Raw genomic sequence first — 18,706 nt, forward strand, 5'->3', positions numbered from 1 at the left:
ACCCCAAAGATACAAATGTAGTGATCCAAAGCAGCACCTGCACCCCAATGTTTATAGCAGCAATGTCCACAATAGCCAAACTATGGAAAAAGCCTAGATGTCCATCAACAGATGAATGGATAAAGAAGATGTGGTGTGTGTGTGTGTGTGTGTTGGTATGTGTGTGTTGGTGTGTGTGTGTGCATGTCTGTCTATATATACACATGTATGTATATATGTACATAGGTATATAGATGCATACATACATATATATACAATGGAATATTATGCAGCCATCAAAAAACCCCATCAAAATCCTGCCATTTGCAACAATGTGGTTGGAACTAAAGGGTATTATGCTAAGCAAAATAAGTCAATCAGAGAAAGACAATTATATGATCTCACTGATATGTAGAATTTGAAATACAAGACAGAGGATCATAGGGGAAGAGAAGAAAAAATGAAACAAGACAAAACCAGATGGGAAAAAAAAAAAACTATAAGAAACTCTTAATCTCAGGAAACAAACTGAGGGTTGCTGGAGTGGAGTGGAGTGGAACGGAGTGGGAGTGATAGAGTGGCTGGGTGATAGACATTGGGGAGTGTATGTGCTATGGGGAGCATTGTGAATTGTGTAAAACTGATGAATCACAGACCTGTATCCCCGAAACAAATAATACATTATATGTTAAAAAATTTATAGGAGCTAAAATGATCATAACTGTATTATAGTACAGCCATTTAGGCATTTTGATCATCTATCTGAATCATTTGTTAGATTCTGTTCTGAGGATAACTGTAATACTACTTCCACGAAAGAACAGTTTGGCTTTCTCCTCAAGCATACATCCAAGTTATGGTTCTCAGTCTTTTGGGATGGGGCAGAGGGAGAGAGAGAATCTTAAGCAGATTCTCTGCTGAGCATAGAGCCTGATGTGGGGCTTGTTTTCATGACCCTGAGATCATGACCTAAGCTGAAATCAAGAGTTGGAATGCTTAACCAACCGAGCCACCCAGGTAATCTATGTTTCTCATTTTTATGCACCTTTTTATTTTGGAAACTTTTAAGATTTACAGAAAAGTTAAAAATATAGTACAGATAGTTCTCATATATTACTCACCCAGCTTCCCTATGTGTTAATATATTATCTCATCATGAGACATATGTCAAAATTAAGAAATCAACACAGGTACAGTATTATTGACTATACTATAGACTTTTTCTTAAATTTAATTTAATTTTATTTCTTTTCAGTGTTCCAGAAATCACTGTTTATGCAACACACCCAGTGCTCCATGCTATATGTGCCCTCCATAATACCCCCCACCAGGCTCACCCTTTTTGTTCATATTTTACTAGTTCTCCCTAATGTCCTTTTTCTGTTCAGGATCCAATCCAGAATACTACATCGAATTTAGTCATCATCTCTCCTTAAACTCCTCTGGTGTGTAGCAGTTTCCCACTTTTTTTTTTTTTTCCATGCCCTTCAACAGTTTTGAACAACACCCCTCAATCTGGGATGTATGATGCTTTCCCTGGACTAGGCTTGAGTTATTTTTCTTATAGAAGAATACCACAGAGATGAAGTGTCTTTCTAATCACATTGTATCAGGAAAACATGGCCTCAGGATGCTGCATGACTGTTGATGTTAGCCCTAATCAATTCTGAAAATCACTGCCAGGTTTCACTATCCTTTGGAAGCAAGTGAGTAAGTCCATTTCACACTTCGTAGAGGAGATTTACGTTCCATCCCCAGGAGGGAAGAGTAGCTGTATATACTATTTGGAACAGACTTCTCAATTTTAGTGACAGATTTCAAACCTATCTCCAGTTCAGCTGACAATTAAAGTGTACGGATTTAACAACCTGTATTCCAGACACTTGATAGAAATTATAAACTAGGTGTTACAAGGGACCAATCCACCAGACTTCAGTGTAGCTTCATCTGTGGACTCGTCTAAGATTTCCTGCCAGATAATTGCTCTTTGTACAAATGAGACACTAAGTTTGGGTGATATCTCATTTCTTAAATTTTAGAGATGATTTTCTTAAGCTTTTAGGTATATACGCAAACCCTTCACAAATACTACCTATTTCCTCTTCCCTAATTGTTTTTTTTTTCAAATCTTGAACAATAATAGTAATAATTTTAGTAGAAAAACTTATCTCACTGATCTGAATGCTGCTAGTATGTCATACTTAAATTTTATATTTAAGACAAATATCTCATTGAGGGTATGTTCTGCTTTTATCAGAATTACATGTTAAATTGTACCTATTACCTTTTTGCTAACAATTTAAATTATCACATTGCAATATACTGTGATTAACCATTTTATATCTACTTTATCATTTATCTTTAATTTTAAACTCAGTGAGGGAAGCAGTATGGTTTTACTCATTTATGATATAAAAACTGAGGCTCAAGGATGTTTTCAAAACTATTCAGAAAATGTGTGACTAAGCCAGGATCCAAACCTATACAGTCCAAATTGAAAGGCAATGAATTACAAGTATTTTACTAACCATTATCTCTATTAACCATCAAGTAATACATGCTTCGTTTTAAATGTTATATTTTACATTTAGATTTAATTTTATAATCATATTGATAGAAATCATTTGGACCTAATTCCCTGTGTAGCTAAGTAGTTAAGAAAACACTTAATTTCAGTGTTACCTTAGTCCTTTTACTCCATGATTGCACCAATCAAGAACAACTCATTTTAACTAATCAGTCATTGATTTTATTCAGTTCAACTCCATCAATAAAATAATGAATGAAAATTCTCCCAAGATTTTAAGTTGCTTGTTATTTTTAAATATTTGCATGTTTTTTTTCCTAAACAATGTTATTAATATTCACATGCCTAAAAGATTAAATTGATCCACATTCACCGTCATTTCCACCAACTCCCCATTAGGAACCACTGGTTTTTTTGTTTTGTTTTGTATTTTTAAGATTTTATTTATTTATCAGAGAGAGTGAGAGAGCACAAGCAGAGTGAACAATAAAGGGAGAGGGAGAAGCGGGCTCCCTGCTGGGGAACGAGCCCAAAGTGGGGATCCATCTCAGGACCCTGGCATCATGACCTGAATCAAAGGCAAAGGCTTAACCAACTGAGCTACCTAGGAGCCACTGTTCTTAAGTTTGTTTCTTACATATGCTTCTAGATTTTAATGTAATATAGGAAGTACTATATTCTTATATCCTCTTTTTTATACAAAACTACACCCAGTACATATTCATCTATACTATTTGTTTTTAATCATGCAATAATGTAATCGTGATATCAACATAACTAAGACTTATCTCAATAGTTTTGTTTTACAACTGCTGACATTCTATTTAATGAATGAACAATACATGATTTAACAAATTCTCTATTAATAGAAATTTAAGATTTCTCCTAACATTTCCGATTTTAAGCAACAGAACAATGAATAACTCTGAAGGGTCATGTTTTCAAATGGGTATAAGCAATAAATTGCTGGGTTAAAAAGTATATGTATTTGTATTTTTGACAGACACTGATCAAAATTAACACTGCATTCCAAATAGGACTATAGTAACTTATGCTCCAGTTAGCAATGAGTAAGAATGCTTGGCCCCCCCACATCCAATCTACTATATTGATGTCTTACTTTAGTTTCAGATTAGATTTCCCTTTTTTCTTAAGATTTTATTTATTTGTCAGAGAGAGAAAGAGCACAAGCAGGATAAGCAGCAGGCAGAGGGAGAAGCAGGCACCCCGCTGAGCAAAGAGCTAGATGGGGGACAGGATCACAGAACCCAGGAATCCTGACCTGTGCCAAAGGCAGGTGCTTAACCAACTGAGGACGTAGTGTCCCTATATTTCCCTTATTACTAGTAGGACTCCATTCCTTTCAAATGTTTATGTGCCATGCATATTCTCCTCTATGAGCTGACCATTCATTCATATCCTTTTCCTTTTTTCTACTAGGTTAGCTTATCAATTTCTAGGAAAAGCTGGGCAAAATTATTATGTAAAATTCTTTTAATTTTCTGTTTGTATATTAATTATGGAAATTATAATTTTGTACATTCACACTTTTGCCCTTTCTTGAGTTGCTTAATGATGATTTATCCAACTATATCGCGAAGTTGATTTTTTTTTAAAGATTTTTTTTTTTATTTATTTGACAGACAGAGATGACAAGTAGGCAGAGAGGCAGGCAGAGAGAGAGGGGGAAGCAGGTTCCCTGCGGAGCAGAGAGCCCAATGTGGGGCTCGATCCCAGGACCTTGGGAATCATGACGTGAGCCGAAGGCAGAGGCTTTAACCCACTGAGCCACCCAGGCGCCCCTATATCGTGAGTTTTAAAAAAACCAGTTTTTTAAATGATTCTTTGTGTACTGAATCATTAATTCCTACCTTCCATTTATTTGGTTATTCTTTTCCTAACTTACACATTTTAATTATTTTTTTCTGTATTTTCTTTTTATTGCTCTACAACTATGGATATTCCCCTTAGGCACTTCTTTGGCTGTAGCTCATAGGTTTTTGAAGTTGTTTTTTGTTTTTTTTAAATTCTGCAGCGTGTCCATATAATTGTGGGTTTATTTTTGAGCTTTCCATTGTGTTCTACTGATCTGTGTATCTACTTTCATGCCAGTATTATACTGGTTTAATTACTACTACCTTGTAATCGAACTTGAAATCTGGAATTTAATACCTCCAGTTTTGTTCTTTTTTAAGACAGCTTTGTCCATTTGGGGTCTCGTCTTTTGTGATTCCATATAAATTTTAGGATTATTTGTTCTAGTTCTGTGAAAAATGCTTTTGGCATTTTGATAGGGATTGCATTAAATCTGTAGGTTGCTTTGGGTAATACAGACATTTTTTTAATATATATTTTTAAATATTTTATTTATTTATTTGTCAGAGAGAGAGAGAGAGTAAGTATGCGTAAGCCAGGCAGAGCAGCAGACAGAGGTGGAGAGAGAAGCAGGCTCCCTGCTGCGCAAGGAGCCCGATGCAGGACTTGATCCCAGGACGCTGGGATCATGACCTGAGCTAAAGGCAGTGGCTTAACTGACTGAGCCACCCAGGCGCCCCAGGGTTATACAGACATTTTAACAATATTGTTTTCCCAACTCATGAGTATGGAATGTCTTCCCATTTCTTTGCATATTCTTGAATTTCTTTCATCAGTATTTTATAGTTTTCAGGGTGGCATGTCTTTCACCTCTCCAGTTAAGTTTTATTCCTAGATACTTTATTGTTTCTGGTAGAACTGTAAATTATACGCTAACAATGAATCATGGAGCACTACATCAAAAACTTATGATGTACTGTATTGTGACTAATATAACACAATAAAAAATTTAAAAAACAAAGTAACTTGAACCACCAATAGAGACTGGAAGAAAATATTCCAAATACAGATTCAGGAAAATATTAAATAAAATCTCATAGTTCTGCATCCAGAAAAAAATTTGTAAATGGAATTGATTTGTTAATTTCATTTTTTGCTACTTCATTCTTAATGCATAGGAATGCAACAAATTTCTTTACATTGATTCTATAATCAACAAAGAAGGACTGAATATACAATGGGAAATTGACAGCTTTTTCAACAAATGATGTTAGAAAAACTGGACAGCCATAGGCAAAAGAATGAAACTGGGCCACTTTTTTTCATCATACACAAAAACAAAGTTGAAATTGATTAAAGACCTAAGTGTGAGACATGAAACCAAGAAATTGCTAGAAGACAGCACAGGTAATAATCTCTCTGACATCAGCCATAGCAACATTTTTCTAGATATGTCTCCTGAGGCAAGGGAAATAAAAGCAAAAATAAACCATTGGGACCACATCAAAATCCAAAGTTTCTGCACAGCAAAGGAAACAATCAACAAAACTAAAAGGCAACCCACAGAATGGGAGAAGATAATAGCAAATGACATACCCAATAAAGGGTTAGTATCAAAAATATATAAAGAACTGATACAACTCAACCTAAAAAACAAATAATCCAATTAAAAATGGGCAGAAGTGGGCACATGGGTGGCTCAGTGGGTTAAGCCTCTGCCTTGGGCTCAGGTCATGATCTCAGAGTCCTGGGATTGAGCCCTGCACTGGGCTCTCTGCTAAGCAGGGCATCTGCTTCCCCCCCTCCCCTCTCTCTGCCTGCCACTCTGCCTACTTGTGATGTCTGTCAAATAAATAAATAAAATCTTTTTTAAAAAATGGGCAGAAGACATGAACAGACAATTTTCTAAAGAAGACATGCAGATAGCCAACACACACTTGAAAAGATGTTAATATCACTCATTATCAGGGAAATGCAAATCAAAACTACAATGACGTTGTCTCCTCACATCTATCAGAAGGCTAAAATCAAAACATAAGAAACAAGTGTTGGTGAGAATGTGGAGGAAAAAGGAACCCTCTTGCAATGTTGATGGGAATGCAAACTGGTGCAGTCACTGTAGAAAACAGCATGGAAGTTCCTCAAAAAATTAAAAATAGAACTATACAATGATCCAGGAATTGCACTGCTGAGTATTTACCCCTAAAATACAAAACACGAATTCAGAGGGTTGCATGCACCTCTATGTTCATTATTTATGATAGACAAACTATGGAAGCAGCGCAGTGTCCACTGATAGATGAATGGACATAAATATTTATCTTTATACACACACAAAAGAATATTATTCAGCCATTAAAAAATGAAATCTTGCTATTTGCAATAACATGCATAGAGCTAGAGAGTATAATGCAAAGCAAATAAGTAAGAGAAAGACAAATACCATATGATCTCACTTATATGTGGAATTTAAGAAACAAACAAGCAAAGGGGAAAAAAAAAAGAGAGAGAGAGAGAGAGAGATAAACCAAGACTCTACACTACAGAAGATAAACTGATAGTTACCAGTGGGATGGTGGATGAGGGGGGATGGGGAAAATAGGGGATGGGATTAAACTGTACACTTACCATGATGAAAAATAAAATAAAATCCTGAAAAAAATTCTGTAATTTGTGAGCATCTTCTCTTTGACACTAAAGTTATTTAATTCATTTTTACTTTCTAGGTAGAAGAATCTTTGGTTTCTGATTTTGTTCCTATTTTCTAACTTTACCATATGTTAATAAGAGAAACTTCTCTGTTTTATTTTTACATTTTAGAATTTTTCTTTGATGTCTACAATGCCATGTCAAATTTTCATAAATATTCCATGGCATTGAGTTATTTTATTAACATGATACAGACTTCAAACTATATTAATCAGATTTATCTTATTATTTATATTACTTTCCCCTTTGATTTTTTATGAACTAAGGTGAATTAAAATTTGTTTTAATGTTTTTAATTAATGGTAATTGTACTAATTCTCCTAAATTTCCTTTTCATGAAAGTTTCACCCCTTACCATTATGAGTCCTTCTTTACGGTATTTATTGCTTTCTGGTTTGACTTTTAATTTGCCCAATGCTAAGAACATGATTCCTGCTTTTTGCATTTGGTATATATGTGGTATAACCTTTAAGTATCCTTTAATTTTCAGCCTTTCTAAATCACTTTATTTCAGTATGTTTCTTGCATATAGATCTGTATTTTATTACTGTGATGAACTGTTTTTCTTTTTTCTTAAAATAGGTGATTTAGAAAAACTTTTACATTTATCTTCATGGCAGATGTTTGGCATTAGAGTCATATTTTACATTATGCTTCCAACTTTCATAGGTTTTTAAAGATTCCATTACATGTATTATTCTTTGGTTTATTTATACTTATTAATATCTTGAAAGCATTATAATTTTGCCAAATTTCTTACTCTGTAACTATAAAGGAATAAGAAGTCTTCTGTGTTTAGCAAGTGTATTTCCCCATTATGAGCAATGATAAATTCAATATATTTACTCTTAATTTTTCATCTCCCCTGTGCCATCAAATCTTAGTCAGTAAGCCTGTGTTTCCAACACATCATTTGTCAACTTCTTATGGATAACCTCTGACTCTTTGGATTTACTCTACTTTCTGTCTTTCCTCAGTCCTTTCCCAATTCATTATAGCTGTAGCATTTCTACATTAATAGGGCATATAAAAGTAAATTCTGGTCTGTCACTCTAATTCAAATGTTTATTTCAGGCTTAGTTTTACTGTTAAATTCATTCAGTGTTCACCAGTAGTACTTGGCTATAGTCTTCCCAGTCATCCTGATTGGCTGAACTTTGTCCCCAGAAATTTTCTCAATAATTATTCAGAAAAAAAATTCCTTGTATGGTTAAAAAATTTTTGGCAGCATTCTTTTTACTAAAATGATACTTTGACTCCCATTTTCTTCACTTCAATATCCTATGGGTGTTGCTCTATGTTTTCTTTCTTGAAAAATGTTACAGAAAAGTCCAATGCCCAACTCAAATTTTCCTCTTATTTTCACACTGCTGAACAAAAGATTCTTGACTTACATTTAAACACAACAGTTTAATTTTGAACCGACCATTGTAGGAAAATTCTCTCTGGTACACAACATGATGTTTTTAATACGGACGGCAAAATCTTTTATTAGGACGTCACAGAATTATAGATTTAAATATTTGTTTATCCCATTGTTCTGCTTTTATTTGGAAACTCAATTTACACCATTATTGGAATTTCTGTGCCTTCTATATCAATCATTTTCTCTTTGATCCTTCTGAACTCTTATATTTCCATCCATACATATTAATTGTTTTGTTTTCATTTTTATCTTCTATGTATCTCAGTCTGCCAACCACATAATATATCTTCCTTTAGGCTTCCTCTGATTTCATTTTTATTTGTATAATTTTTTTTCTTCAACAAAAATAGAAACTTCCCTCTTAAGTTTTGTTAGTCCATGATCCAATGCTTCTGTGTTATACCATCTGCTTAGTAGTAATCCTTCCTCAGAAGCAATTCATTCCTTACATTTTAAACTTACAGTAAAATTTCTAATTGCAATTATTATATACTCTGTAACAGTATTTTTCCAGTGAGTGTTCTTATCTGCAGGTTAGTTAGGCTTATCTTTTCCACATCACTATGTTTTTAAATGTACTTTCTTAGTAGTTTTTGCATCTGGGACTAGAATCCTTTATTTAATTTCTCCAAGTCAATTTCTTTTACTTAACCAAAGTTAGATGAGTAATCCCTCTCTCTTAATTTTAAAAGTACATGTGCTTCTCACTCAGTAATCAAACAACCAGTACATTTACAGTTCCTCATATATGCATAATTTTTTTCCTACAATGTAGGTTTTGTTGAACTATTTCCTATATTTGAGGTATGTCTATTCTCCCTTACTTGCCTATTGATTTGGAACCAAAATAAAAATCATATCTACTCTTTCAAACTATTTAGCATGTTACAGATGTCTTATCTAGATCTTGTGTAGTTTTCATCAGTGTTATCAATAAACTCTTCATAAATCTAAGCACCAAAAAGAAATGGCAACAGGGAGGTTTTGAGAGGAACCCCATCTAGCGATAATTAAATGATACTTTCTTGGGTTCATTTGTATAGAAAATGAATTTTAAAAAGAATAATTTTGTACTGGGTAACATAATATGGAAAACATTCCTTATATCAGAAAGTGACATTTAAAAGGATCTAAATTCGGGGCTTTAGGGAAAAAAGAAATATTCTAGGGTCTTTAAATCACAAAAATAATAAGCCTCAATGCTAGAAAAAAATACAAATAATAAAATACTGACTTAGCATGTAAGCAAAAGAGCAACTCTCATATACATGGTATTCCCTGTTAGGAAAGTTTTGATCAAAACCATAACTAAAAGTGTTTTTGTTTTACTTGATGAAATATTTTCTTACATCCTTAAAATGAACAGTATTTTCCAGCAAACAAATAAAAAGAAACTATATTACTTAAATTAAGAATTTTTCTATAACCGTCTGTTAATAAACATTCTTTCATAAAACAGTTCTACAATTTTTACAATAGGAAGCTATTATTTTCTGCTGTAAGATTATTCAAGTCAAATTTCATGTTCCATTAGATATGAAACTACTAAAAATACAATTTCAACAGGTACTTCTACAATTCATTATTTTGAAAAACATCAACTTACTTGTGACCTAAATGCTTCAGAAAGTATCCCAGAACCTTCAGAGCTTGAACCCAAATACTTTCACTTTTAGAAGCCAATAATTTGTAGATTACTCTAAAAAATACAGAAATAAATGACCTTTTAAACACTTACAAATATTAAAAATATAAGCATTATGTACTTCACAATGAACTATAAATATAAAAAATCTAAAGTTCCTCTCAGGATTTTAAATTCTTCAGAAAAATTTAAAAAACTAACACATTTTACTAATGTTTTTTTAAACTTAGCCTTCAAATAAATACTCAAAAGTTCAAAGTTATTCATTGCTCCTAAGTATTGCCTTCTAGCTCACTGAAAAAAAATCTATCTTAAGTAAGATACATGCTTAGTTAGGCTGTATCTCCCCTTCTATTAGAACTGCCCCTGACATTTCTACTTGATGACCTTTTTTTCTTGCTTATAGCTAATTGGACCATGGATAGATACTTGCCCAATTATTTCTCTTTTCTGAGCACTTGGAGCAAGATTTGAGAAACAATATCTAGTACATTTTGGGCTCCTGAATTAGAAAATTACTTAAAACAGAAACTATAAGCAGCCTTGTTTTGTTTGCAGACATGAGTCTATACACAAAAGGAAGAATAAAGCAACCATATAGGAAGTAGCAGAGAAAGTAGTTTCCTTATACCTTTACAATTCCTTATTCTTACCCTAATGAAATTTCTATAACAAACACATCATTCTGTTTTTACTTAAATTGGCTTGAGAAGTTTTCTGGTACTTTGAGCAAATAAGTCTCTACTAACATATAGCCGAACTTAACACATATAGTCATTTTGAACATGATATAAGAACAAGGCTGTATCCATTATAATTTTCACAAATATTTAAAAACTGTAAACTTTTTCCAAAACATAAAGGTAAACATTTTTTCTATAAGGTAGTAGGGGACAATAATAACTATATTCTTTTGCAACTAATTCTAGAATTTAAGAAAGTTCTTTGAACGTGGTGGTGGTAACTATAAAATTAGGATGTGCTTTATTGTATTAAATTCTACTTAAAAAATAAAGTGTCATTTTATGTTTTTAAGATGGAGTCATCTAGGCTAAACAGAAAGTTGGTATTAGAAGATAACAGTATAATTTTTATATCGTTTCAGTAACATTAAAAAAAGAACACATTACTTAAAGCTAGTCACATCTGTTTTAACAGTGGCTTATACTATTATAAAAGAAGATAATATATTGTTGATACTCTTTCTTATTTGTGTGTTACTCTACTGAAGAACAGGCTGGGGTAAATATCAGAGTTACTATTTCTTTTAGAAGATGAATTTTTTCCAAAAGCCTCAAGTTCCTAAATATGTATTTACATTGAAATCTATTTTCAGAACTTTTATGAACCAAGATCAGTAATTAAAAAAAAAAAAAAAGCCAAGCATGAGAATAGAAAAGTTATGCATATAAGATAAAGAACTATTCAGGAAATCATGAGAAAGAACATTCAACAGTGAAAATAATCTGGAGAACCAAAGTAAAAGCTCACAGTCTAAAAACATGACTATACTCAAGATATGGAATCAGAAACTCCCACAGAATTCCTGTTTTCTAGAAATAACTTTAAATTGTAGGGATAAGAAAGGTTTAAAATCCACCCAGGACTAACAGAAATTATGATTAGCAACTGAAACATGAAAACATCCAGGGTCCTTACTCAAGTACATTACATAGGATTTTCTTTACAACTAGACAGTTGTTCCTTAACAAAACAAGATACGGACACAGGATTACAATATAGTGTGAATGGGAAATTTACTGGCGAATCAGTTAACGAATGTTCACCTGAAATATAATAAGAAAGTTGGGTGAACCGTAATTCATCAGTTTGAGCTTACTATATTAAGTCAGCAAATGATCTAAATTACTTGAGACAAGTACTTATGTATTATTTTCTTCAAAGATTTTCAGATATAAAAATATCATATTTTTAGCTGCTGGGTTTAAAGTTGTACTATTACATGGTCTTTCTTAAGGCCACTTAAAATATCACCAGAATTAAGTTCATTCTTTGTGCTCAGTAATTATTAGTATATATAAATAATTAATCAGAATTTTTCCCCAGAAAATTCTGGGTAATTTTATATATAAAATATAAAATATTTTATATTTTAAAAATATAAATAAAATATAATATAAATATAAAATAATAAAATGTTAACTATTTTTATAAAATATATAAATTTTATATATAAAGTTATACATATAATAGTAATACATATATATAACTGTTATCCTTGAGTACCTAAGATACAGACCTGTAAGTGTTCCATTTAATAAGCCTATTTTTTCAATATCTCTAGTCAAAGCCTACATTCTTCACATTTTTTTGAAATGGGAAAACTGAAATAGAAAACCTTGCATCTTTGTCACTGTTTTGAACACAATGGTAACAACAGGACATGTTTAACAGGTGTCAATCATGATCAACCAGGCTTTGGTATTCATTGTGTCTAATCATTCTACTCATACTAATTTATACTATACACATATTAATATGTATATAGTATAAATTAATATTAGTACATATTAATATATATTAATACATAATAAAATATATATAATATATATGTATACATATATGTATACATATGTGTATACATATATAAATATGTATACATATATTATATACATATATAATATATATTCATATATATTATATATATGAATAATATATAATATATATTATAATATATGTATACATATATGTATACTATATGTATACATATAGTATACATATTATACTATATGTATACATATATAGATATTTATATATGTATACATATATGTATACATATATATTAATATGTGTATAGTATAAATTAATATTTTTAGGGGACTGAAATATGTGTAGTATGAATATACATATATTCATAATTCATATATTCATACATATATTCATATGAATATACTACACATATTTCAGTCCCCTAAAAATCTAACCAAATATCATTTTCCTCTGTAAGATCATATTTTCACTGTGTCAAAGTAATACAGAATTTTGTCTGAATTTCATACTAACCAATCTAAGGTTGGTATCATTCACAAGGATGATGAGGACATTTTTAATTGATTCACTTATCAGTCAATACAATAAATAAAAGACATACTAGCATCTAAGGTCAAAGATACTAATTATTCAATCTAAACATAATTTAAGAAGAATAACTTTATTATATGATTCGGTTGAACCATATGAAACTGTTATTATTTAGTAAACAGTTAAGTATCAGCAAATTCATATAGTTCAACTCATAGTAAGAAAATGTTTATAGTTCTTAATAATCAGATGTGTAATCCTCTTCTTCAAATAAAGTAGTAACTCCATGGCTTGTAAACTCAAAGGTCACAGTGATAACTCAAACAGGACATCCAATAGAAATGATGTGATTGCTTCTCTGACTTGGAAAAGAGTCCTTAAAATCTAGAATACTGTCATTTGTTAATATAAATGGCTAAGTAAAAGAAGCACTACTAAAATCCCTTGGCAGGTATCTTATTTCCAAATTCTTCTACAACCTGTAGAAGTTTACTGAGTTTCACATGTCAAACTTAGAATCCCTCTTTGTTCTAATAATTTAGACTTCAGAAAAATTAAAAAGGAGAATCCCTAAAGGGCTAGGTTATAGGCCGACATTTGTAAGAACACTAATCAAGTAATAATTAATTAAAATCATTATAACTACACTTAGACTTCAAACTCTCTTGGTTTTGTCCTCTTGTTCCAATTACATTGCCACTGTCCCAACTCATCATCCCTAATACTGATGAATAAAATAATCTCTCTACTTATTTTGCTATATCAATTTTACCCCTCTCTAGTTCATTTTCCACACTGCTGACTATAAATCTAACAAAATGGAAATCTGAGCAAATTGGTGCCCTATTCAAAATACTTTATTTCATCACCAGCAGAATAAAATCTTAATTTCTTTCTATTATGTATCTTCCAAATCTGGCCACTATCTAGTTCTTGAGCCTAAATTCATATCATTTTCTTGTGCTCTCTTTTGCTGAAATATACCATGCTCTCTTGTCTTCCTGAAAAAAAAAAAAATTGTTCTTCACACTACTTGAAATATCTTTACTATAGCATCAATAAATTATTACTCTTCTTGAGACCAAGACCCATTCTTTAAATACTTCATCAGTTTGAGTATTAGAAGATTAATACTAGCTTTCTCCATTTATTCCCTTCTTAGTGAGATTTTGCCATATTTATTCAAAAGTTCCTAGAGAAGGACTTATTCTAGAAAGCACAACTGTACTCAATTAAAGTTTCCTAGTAATACCATTATTATAACCATACCTTATTCCATTTCTTTGATCAAATGCTGGTATCATTGAGGCTGGGTGTTCTGACATTAAAGCCACTAGTAACTGTAACACATCATGAATATTTTCATCCTGCATAATAAGGATCACCAATATTTCTTTAGTTAATATTTTTTTCTAGTACTTTACATAAAATAATTAAAATAGAAGACCCAGACCATGTCCTACCTCATGCATGGTAAGTAGGTAATTTAATATACTCTGAAGTTCATCTTCCTTGACCCCTCGATCCTAATTTTAAAAAATATATATATTATTTAAATCTAAAATTAATACTTTAAAGATATCCATCAAATGATCATTTTAAAAGAAAATAAGAACAACTTACAAGTAGAGATGTTTTCATTAAAATCTTTAAATATGCCATAATACATAAACTATCTTTTTCCACATAAATAAGTAAATATTTGGAAAACTGTATCTAGTCTTTTAAAGTTGCTAATATTTGACTGACCATCACTATCAAAAGTTAGTATGTTTTGCTCACCTAACTATATTCTTATTATTATTTTCTAACCATTTATTCTTTTCTTAAAATAATGCAAAACTTTATAGGACCAACTGATGTATATTTTACTTTTATTTTCCGTTTTTCTTTATCTTAATCTTTTAAAAATCCTACTGTGATAAAATACATAATGTAAGTCTTCTCAAACCGGCACACAGATCATTTTCGGAATAAAAACTATATGCTCATTTTTTATGCATATGTTCTTTGTCCATTTCTTATATCCCTTAGAATGGATGATCTCAAAGAAGATCAGCAAAAAGTGAAGTTTAACAAAAGTTAACACTAAGATTTACTTTAGGATTTTGAAAGCTACTCATAAATTAAAAATAATTACTGCTAATTTAACAATATTGATTTTAAACAATGCCAAAAATTCCTCTTTATTTAATACACTACAATTCTAAATTATTAAAATTATTTTACCTTTAGTATGAGCTGTTTCAGGAAAAGTAGCATAAATGCCCGTAGTGATATAATTTCTTTTTGTGATGGCCGGGGACCATCTAGAATAAAACAGAAAACATAAAGGAAAGAAAAAAAGGGGGGGAGTAACCTCATGATATTAAATAAGTTTAATGCAATTATGTTGGAATACTATGGAATTCTTTACAAGTTGCGTTTATTAGGATTATAATATTTGTTAGTATTAATACTATATCATTTCAGTTATATCAGAGGGTCCAAACGTTAATTTTCAGATTTTGGCAATTTCAAATTATTCACCAGATGTCAGATTTGGGGGAAAGAATTACTTCTTAAAAATTTATAATATATTACCAACCATTCATAAGTGTATAATCATCAAGTGTTTAAATATATTTTTCTACTTTTATTAATTTAATAGGTTCCCTTTTCCCCCAAATCCAAGTTTTCTCAACATTTCTTTCATCTTCAATTAAACCTTTCTTCATTTAAAGACTGTCTCCAATTTCATACCACACATTATATAACAAAGCACAGAAAAAGTGACACTCTATTGTAATTATTTGCTTTGCAGCTTTTTTCCCCCATGTTACTTATATATACCAAATACATATTATAATGGACACTCAAAAAATGCTCATGAGTCAATAAATGAAAATGAATGTAAATAGTTAAAATGTATGTATCAATCCCAACATAACATCTAAATTTCAAAGTAATTAATTGAAAATAATTACTTACCAATAAATGAGATTATTCAATGATATATGTAACTTACAAAGTATAGAATAATTAAATTACACCTTTAACTATTTAGCTAGAACCATGAAAACCCTTAAATATCAAGCCTTTCTTGGAGCAATGAGGATTTATATAGCTTCTTCATAAGTTTTAAAATAAAAATCCCCATATGTATAATTTATAACATTTTTTATTCACTCAACAAATATTTACATACAAGTTATTATTCAAACAATCCATTCCATTTATTCTTGAGAAAGAAATCTCTTTCTCATTTCCCAGACCGCCCTCTACATTTTTTGTTCCACTGTTGCCAACAGTATACAAAATACTGTTTCCTTCCTTACCAACACTCGGTATTAATTTTTTAAAATTATTTTCTTTGTAGGGGAGCCTGGATAGCTCAGTTGGTTAAGTGTCTGACTCTTGATTTTGGTTCAGGTCATTATCTCAGGGTTATGAGATCAAGTCCCACATCCAGCTCTGCACTGAGCATAGAGCCTGCTTAAGATTGTCTCTCCCTCTCTCTCTGCCCCTCCCCATCTGCTCATGCTCTTCATCTCAAAAAAAACAAACAAACCTGTTTTTCATTGTGAAATACAGCACACATACAGAAGATGTAAATGTACAACTTAATGAATTGGTATAAAATGAACACGTGTATTAGGTCAAGATACTGAACACTCACAGTAACCTGGCAAAGAAATCCATTAACGATTGGTGTGCAGGTAAAGGAACTACATGAATGAAGGGGTGAGGTCCTGACTTGAATCAGATTAAATAACTGCAGAATTATGATTTCTGTTATATAAATATTCCCACTGTGACTGAATTCAAGCTCAAGCTACCAATGGTTTTAAAAACCAGGTTGTAAAATCCCTAAATATTTAATAATTGGCTATGCACCAGCTTGTTCCAGCGTACTAAAGTCCTCACCCTACACCAGTCCTCAGCTCTGAGCCATACCTGGATCATGTGCTCCAGCTCCATTCCATCCTATTAGAGACAGCCATTATCTTAGTAATAATTTCCTTACTTTCATTTAATGAAACTGGACAAGTTTTATATTATCTTAGTGAGAATTTTTTTTTAATTGTAAGGATGAGAGTAATAATAGTGCTTATGTCACAGGGTATTTTATAAGGATTAAACAAAGCAATACATATTAAAGGAATTAGAATAGTGCCTGGTCCATTTTAATTATAAGCATTCAGTAAATGTTAGCTATAATTACTACTGTCAGACATGGTACAATGTAAAGAGGATATTGCAGAAGAATACACACATATGTATGAGTCTTATATACATATTATGAATCCCTATTTTATAAAATAGAATAAACAGATATTTTACAAATATAAAACTGACATAAATCACAAATGATACCATTTATGTAAAATACAGAAGGCTAAACAGTCAATTGCTTAGGAATACACATATAAATAGCAAAGCAGTAAAGCATACTAAAAAATAATAAGCATTCAAGTAAGGAAAAGGCATAATAAACATAAAAGAAAACATGAAACATAAAATTGAGCATAGGGTTATCTCTATGGCTGGGAATGGGAGGAAGATATGACCAAAGACAGGTAAATACAGGTTTATGGTAATATTCTCTCTATTAAGTTTGGTGAGACCCATCTGAGGTTTATTACATATTTACATATTTGCATTTATAATGTATTCAAAATAAAACTTTGAGGGGCTCCTGGGTGGCTCAGTGGGTTAAAGCCGCTGCCTTTGGCTCGGGTCATGATCCCAGGGTCCTGGGATCGAGCCCCGCGTCTGGCTCTCTGCTCAGCAGGGAGCCTGCTTCCCCCTCTCTCTTCCTGCCTCTCTGCCTACTTGTGATCGCTGTCCATCAAGTAAATAATAAAATAAAATCTTTAAAAAAAAAACAAAACTTTGAAACACCTATAATTTGAAGCATCTACATGTAGGCATGTGTAAGTCTGTGTTTGTATGAACATAAAAAAGAGGTAGATGAATATAAGACTGGTGATACTGGCTCCTTGGGAGATTAGTAAGTTTTTATTTATAAACCTTTGTATTATTCTACTTGTTAACTAAGATCATGTATTACTATGGTACCATATTAATATAATTTTTTTATAGTGAACCTGACAGAATAATCATTTAAAAAGTGTTAAGTAAGAGTTAAAGCCAAAAGACCCTACTTCTCAAGTCAGTGCCTGCAAATCAATTAGTACTATGAAAAGCTAGTGTGTACAAATTATCTTTACAGTGTCCTTAAAAGAAAGCATTTCAGTTCAAAATGGTATTGAAAAAAGTTATTTAGAAAGCTATGTTTCAAGTAAGAGCCTCACATTTCACTAAATATTGAAGTTAATTTCAGATAGACTAAAAAGTTAAATTAAAAAGATACATTTAAAATAATAAAATCTTTTTAAAATAATAAAAAGATGCCTAAAAAAGAATAACCCAGGGGCACCTGGGTGGCTCAGTGGGTTAAAGCCTCTTCTTTGGCTCAGGTCATGATCCCAGGGTTCTGTGATTGAGCCCCTCATTGGGCTCTCTGCTCGGTGGAGAGCCTGCTTCTCTCTCTCTCTGCCTGCCTCTGCCTACTTGTGAT

At 31.7% G+C, this 18,706-nt stretch overlaps 1 protein-coding gene across 1 annotated transcript in view; it reads right to left on the bottom strand.

Moving 5' to 3' along the window:
- LOC308339564 (neurobeachin) overlaps positions 1-18,706 on the bottom strand; it is a 190,479-nt gene that overhangs the window by 87,634 nt on the left and 84,139 nt on the right. Inside the window, exons 13-16 of the mRNA XM_080798359.1 lie at positions 15,373-15,452; positions 14,607-14,669; positions 14,413-14,510; positions 10,063-10,155 (exon numbers count right to left, since the gene is read on the bottom strand). Coding sequence (XP_080654485.1) covers positions 10,063-10,155; positions 14,413-14,510; positions 14,607-14,669; positions 15,373-15,452 — 334 coding nt within the window. The remainder of the gene's footprint in view (positions 1-10,062; positions 10,156-14,412; positions 14,511-14,606; positions 14,670-15,372; positions 15,453-18,706) is intronic.

The sequence above is a fragment of the Martes martes genome (assembly GCF_963455335.1).
Source record: "Martes martes genome assembly, chromosome: 3".
Taxonomy (NCBI): Eukaryota; Metazoa; Chordata; class Mammalia; order Carnivora; family Mustelidae; genus Martes; species Martes martes.